Raw genomic sequence first — 6,309 nt, 5'->3', positions numbered from 1 at the left:
ACCTCGCGAACCAGGGCCCCTATTCTTGAAAAATATCGCATACAAAAAACTAGGGAAATACTATGGTATGCATCACATTTATTATAGCATTTCCCTAGTTTTTCGTATGCGATACTTTTCAAGAATAGGGGCCCAGGACCTAGAAAATTTTCCAATATTGAGCCTGCAGCGCATCGCGAACTAGGGCCAAGAAAGTTTTCTAATATTGGGGCTGGTCATTATTGCCGTTACCGCCCAATATAGCCCCAGGCTAACCTTCCAATATAGCGCCTACATTAACTCGTGGAAAACTAAATGGAACTCATATAGCGCCAGGTCGTAATTTCCATCCGATTATATTCTTTGCTTTAATTAATTAAAAATAAATTTTTTTAATAATTTAAATTTTAGTATATAACTTCTTCATATAATTTTAATTATAGTAGAGAATAGTTCACCGACAAGTAAACTAAACGCATGCGCAAAAGATCACGCCCAGTAAACACAATGTTACATGAGCTGACATTGCATGTTACATGTATGTACGTTACATGTTGTTACACATTGTGTTTACTGGGCGATGTATGAAGAAGTGACCAGAGCGCATGTTTATATTGCAGTGTTGCGTGATTACGACATACTTTCTAACCTGAATAGTCGTGAACCTTAACGATTAATATCTCTGTTCGCGAGGCAGAGCGACGCTTTTTTTCTGTCAGATTCTTTTGTTTTATGTATATAAAAACGCGTCGAATAAGCCTAAAGACGTGATCAGAGTAGAGATTAAAATTGGATTAGAATTTAATCAATCAAAGTAAAATTCACTAAACTTGAGAATAATTTTCTCTTTTCTGATTTATTAAACGCTTTAATTGCATTGATTTTTGAAATCAATAACTAAACAACAGCTAAACTGTATATAATTATTAGAAAAAAAATTCAAAGACAGAAGCATTATATATATATATATATATATATATATTGATTTATTGCATAACGGCAGTTATATTTTTTAATGAGAATCGATACTGTTTTGTTATCCACCATACTGTATCCTATGTACACGTATCACTTTGCATTAGAGACTGGGGAGGAGAAAATAATGACTCAAAGCCGTCACACATATCGATATTTAACTGATCCTCCCTCCAGAGGATTCGCTGGACAGGCTGGACTGTGTCGTGGGTGCATATCATGGAGGATTTTGCAGATCGTATGAAATTAAAATTTCCGAAATGGATTGGCATTGTATGTTGATCCACTGAATCTCTGCTGGAAAGGTTGTCGGTCGTACTTCTCATCGTCGGGTCTAGATGGATTTGCCGCGAGCGCTCTTCTAATGGCTTCTGGGATAGGGGGCGGCGTAGGAATATGGGCACCCTCAGCATGAAAACCGTTTTCATCAGCTGTATATTGGATGGTAATGGGGGTCCCGTCGGGTGCATGGTACGAAAAACTGCCTTGGACCACCTATATAAATTGATGACAAATATATACGATATAATTAGAGCTTGAGAAAAACAAATTTTATACCTTGATTGTAATTAATTATAAATTTGTTGGGACATTTTGAGTAGCGTTTTCCATAAATTTCAAAAAATTAAGCAATAAAATCTAGCTTTTTATATTCTTAAAAAGCTAGATTTGACTGCTGCATCAGTGACTAACTTTTTAATTAATATAAAAATAAAATATAAAGTTATCTAAAATAAATATTAAAAATAATAAATAGCAAATAATAAATATGTGTTAAAATTAATAATAACAGAACTGATTAAAACTATTCAAGAAGAAAACAAGTGCTGATTAAAACTATAATATTGAGAAATAAGATTTGCATATTACATAATACGCATACGAAATTACTAATTTCTATTAATGATGTAACATCCGTTACATCTGGGATATACAAATCACAAGAATTTAACAAAAGTTTCTGATGAACATAGAATTTTTCCAAAATAAATTTTTCATAAAAATTCTTATATAAATTTTTGTACAAGTATTAATTCTGAATAAGTTTTATTAATAAGTTTCTATTTAAATGCCTCAACCATATTTCAATCAAGTCTTTATGTGATAGTTTATATTACTATAGCTACTATAATAAATAATAATAATAACAACTCTGAATGTAGTTGTTAATAAATATGTTAACGTTGACTAATAAGTAATATTATTAAAGCAGATCATAATAAATAGCAGAACATAATAAATATATTTAGTTAACGATACAAATGTAATTAATTATAAAAAAACTACTAGTAGAATTTTAATTAAATTAAACCTTCAGTTTAATTTTTGATAAATTTTGATAAAGCCTTCATAGAAGAAGTTTCTTTTTGTATGTGACTTTGCAAACAATTGTGAACAATGAATCTTCGTGAAGCTAATTTAGATGTGTTAAACATATATATACGAAACAATACGGGATGACTTTTTTACCTCCGTTTGACCCTGAGGCCCGACTTGAGGATATCCGCTTTCGGAGACTGAAATTCCATTCTCGGTTTCATAACTGAAAGTGTAAGATCCATCGGGCGATGTATCCTTATGCTGACTTCGAATACCTATGAACGGCTTTGCGGGAGATCTACAGTAAAAAATCGAAACCATACTATTTCACATAGCCTTGAATTCTAAACGGTTTCATTTATAATACAAAAGCTATTTAGTTTTGTATTTCTTTTTATGCTTATTATATTACTTTGGTTTATTATATTATTTTGGTATTGGTATTATACCAATATCAAACAACAATTAACCCAGGAAACGGAAACAGTAATAAAAAATAGTATTAAAGACCAATTTTAATTTTTAAATAATAATTTTTAACGGTATTTTAATAAAAAGTATATCCTATAGAATTTGCAAAATTTACTATTTGCACAATTATTTATTTTTCAGATTCATCAATTCTTTTGTGATTAACGAAACATATACGTTTCATCTTAATACGTATAATCTTATAGTTTTAAAATTATTTTTATATTTATATGTATTATACACACAGGTTTCAGATCTAACGCACCACCCTCCTAATGGCAGATTCCTGAAATTATTTTGAGACTAAAATTCTAATACTAAAATGTGGAGGTTATAATAGTTTTTTTGAATTATAATCATTTGAAACTAGCAAATTATACCTAAAATTTCACGTTCAGGTATGGTACAACGCAAAATTTTAAAAGTAAAAGCTATAATAGTTACTTTTTATTAATGTCGATACAAACATTACGTAGGCGAAAATAAAATTACTGATATTTCTTATTCTTGATATTTATTATGTTAAAAAAATATTTAGCCTGGACATTATTGGGATATTAAATTTTTGTCTCAAAATGACTTCAGGAATCTGCGTGGTGCGTTAGATTTGAAACACCCTGTATATAATTTTCGAAATTATATTAATTTTTTATGATTCTTCAGCGAAAATATATATATATATATATACGATAATGTAATATATTTCAAACAATCAATTCTTCAATAGTATTATTATAAAAGGATTAAGACTTCAGCAGATTGCTGCATATACAGATTTCATACGTGTATTGCGTATTGTATTGCGGCTGTGGCTGCGGTTGATAGGGCCTCGGCGTTGCTCTATATGCATTTTGACTGGGAAAGCCGCGATACGATCCAAATTGTCCAAAAACGCAGCCAAAGGTTGCAAAGGCCAAAATCTGCAACCATGATGTTTTTATCTGACACATCGACACACAGAAATATTTTAAAATGTTTTACATTTATTATTTATATATACATTTAAAATAATATTTAAAAAATAATAGGTATTATTTTGTAAAAAATTAAATATTTCATATTTTATAGGGTAACTGTCCCTATTATTAGTGTGCCTTTAAGCCAATTTGCTTGTTATGCTGAATAATTATTAAATATTTTTTATCTTCTTGAAATCAATATCGGTTTTTCAACTATTTCTTTTTTTTTATAATATTTCTTTATCGAAAAAATGTTAATATTTTAAAATGTTTTTGATAAAAATAAAAAGCACGTTTTTTTGTCCCTATTAGTGAATCCTTCAAGCGACAATGGCCTTATTAATGTGCCCTCAATTCGTGTGCCTATTCGCATTTGACTAATTTTAACATATAATTATACTAAAATAGATAATAAATGTAAGCTAATTGTTTAAGTTAATATTACACAAATCATTATTTCAATTATACTTATTTCAATGTACACTCGATTATAACACGACGTTCTCAGCTCCAATACAAGGCACACTAATAGGGACAATTTTAAAATCTTGCGGTACGTATTACTGGATTCATATAAATTCCTCATATCTTTCGGAAAAAAATTTAAAATACTTTAATAATTAACAAATAAAATATGATCTTTAGCATCGTATATACATTAATAATCTAACTTGATAAAAAAATACTTTTTTTTATTTATTTGTGCCAGTTTCCTTTATGGCTTACTTAAATACACAAGCACACTAATAGGGCTGTAGATACAGTAATAGGGACAGTTAGGATCTAAATATAAAAATATATTTTTCACATACACACTAATATGTTTGTAAAGTTACAAACGTTACAAACTAAAATATACCGATCATGGTCATTGTGGTTCTAATTTTTTAATTTTCGACATATTTATATACGGAAACTCGTGCATTCGCGGTATATTTTTCTTATCGTTATTTAAAATTTCGAGGTATCACATTTTTCAATATTTGTTCAATCCGTTATTTAGAGGCTAAATAGAAATTCCACGCGTGTTCTACGTCCTCCCATTTGAATTACCGTCAATTGCAGGATGTTTCGTTATTGGAGTACGATCCTTGTGCAACACAATCGGAATCGCGATTTAGCAAAGAAAAGATGTACTTTTCATCCACCAATACGTCCACCGATTATCGCACGTATGAATATAAAAGAAAATAAACTAAAAAGACGAAGAAAACACAAAAAGCGAACGCGATCGCGGGAGGAAAACGATCGATATCCAAAAGATCGCTAGCGGTCTTGACGAGACATCACTCACTAGATACTGCATGATGACGACGACGATTGTTGGCAGTTTGTTTTACGGCTTTGTCGATTTGAACGAGATCGAACCTGTGATCCCGTGCCGCAAGCACCACCGTCATTTATATGAAGACGCCCAAGAGACTCTTCCCTTCCCATTCTCCCGATTTCTGTGTAGAATCGTTCGTTCGCTCGTTCGCTCGTGCTCGAGAGAGGAGCATTCTCCTCCGTCGAAGATCCCTCATCGCCCTGCTTACATCCTCGCCCCACCTCGCAACCCCAAATGTACGACGCCGCGATGTCGTCTTCATTGCAATCCAGCAGCCGACAAATTGCTCGTGATTGAACAGGTTGTCGACGTGCCACCGCCAATCGTTCGCATGACGAATAAATTCATCGGTCAACCAATTAATTATTAGCATACATACGTATGTATTCGCTAATGCCCACACCAGCTTAATAGAGTCATTTGTTAACCTAAGTATCATCATTGTCGCTGCGAGAGATGTGGGTGTTATTGTATGTAACATGATAGTATTGATAAATATGTAGTTTCTATATTGTACTGTTATGATTCGTTGTAAAGTTCGTACTTTATTAATTTTTGATGAACAAAGTACGAATCCTCATTTACCAGCGATAAATGTTTAAAGCCCGATTGCACCAATGTTATTTTGATTTTAAGCGAAGCTCAAAAATTTCTCTTTCTTTTTTTAAAGCCGATAGGGAAACAGAAAGAGAGAGAGAGAGTTTTAAGTCACGCTTAAAATTAAAGTAACGTTGGTGCAATCGGGCCTAAATATTTTGTTAAATAAGTAATATTTTTACACCCTTTGAATATAACTCCTGATAACTTTTCCTTAACAAATGTCATATAGATATGTAAGTGTAACTCCAATAAATTAGGCGTGATGATCATATTGTGTATCTATTTTTATTGAAAGAAGTTATATAGAAACGATCAAATTCACATTAAATTTTTCGTTACTAATCGTGCGAAAATATCATGTAAGGCCTGTAAATAATGCGCAGAACATTCGCCTTTGTAAATGTAAAAGGAACATAAGCGGGAGCAGCGTTTTCTCCCGATCGTATCGAGTCCCAATAAATTTAAATGTTATGCCGCTCATAATAATCAGTATTGTGCGCATTTGTATGTGCATATATGTATGTGTGTAAACTCCATGCGGCTACGGACAACATCGACCGACAACTGTAGATACGATGAGTATCGATTCGAGATCCCTGAATGGGCGCGACGTAATCGGCAGCAATGATTTCATTTTTTAAATATCTGTCACGTAGCTTTCGCGAAATCCTAAATATG

The 6,309-nt window shown here is 32.0% G+C and overlaps 1 protein-coding gene across 1 annotated transcript; it reads right to left on the bottom strand.

Moving 5' to 3' along the window:
* Positions 1-968: 968 nt before the first annotated feature.
* LOC108725724 (endocuticle structural glycoprotein SgAbd-2) lies at positions 969-5,119 on the bottom strand. Its single transcript, XM_018452921.1, is given in 5 exon segments — positions 969-1,449; positions 2,425-2,572; positions 3,529-3,665; positions 4,999-5,040; positions 5,042-5,119. Coding segments are annotated over 5 exon segments (639 nt in total). The 5' UTR covers positions 5,105-5,119; the 3' UTR covers positions 969-1,200.
* Between the last annotated feature and the right edge of the window lie 1,190 nt (positions 5,120-6,309).

Source organism: Mycetomoellerius zeteki, unplaced genomic scaffold, assembly GCF_001594055.1.
Source record: "Mycetomoellerius zeteki isolate Tzet28-1 unplaced genomic scaffold, Tzet1.0 scaffold358, whole genome shotgun sequence".
NCBI classification, from domain to species: Eukaryota; Metazoa; Arthropoda; class Insecta; order Hymenoptera; family Formicidae; genus Mycetomoellerius; species Mycetomoellerius zeteki.
The sequence above is the reverse complement of the archived record's forward strand: the minus strand, read 5'-3'. Positions and strand labels throughout refer to the sequence as shown.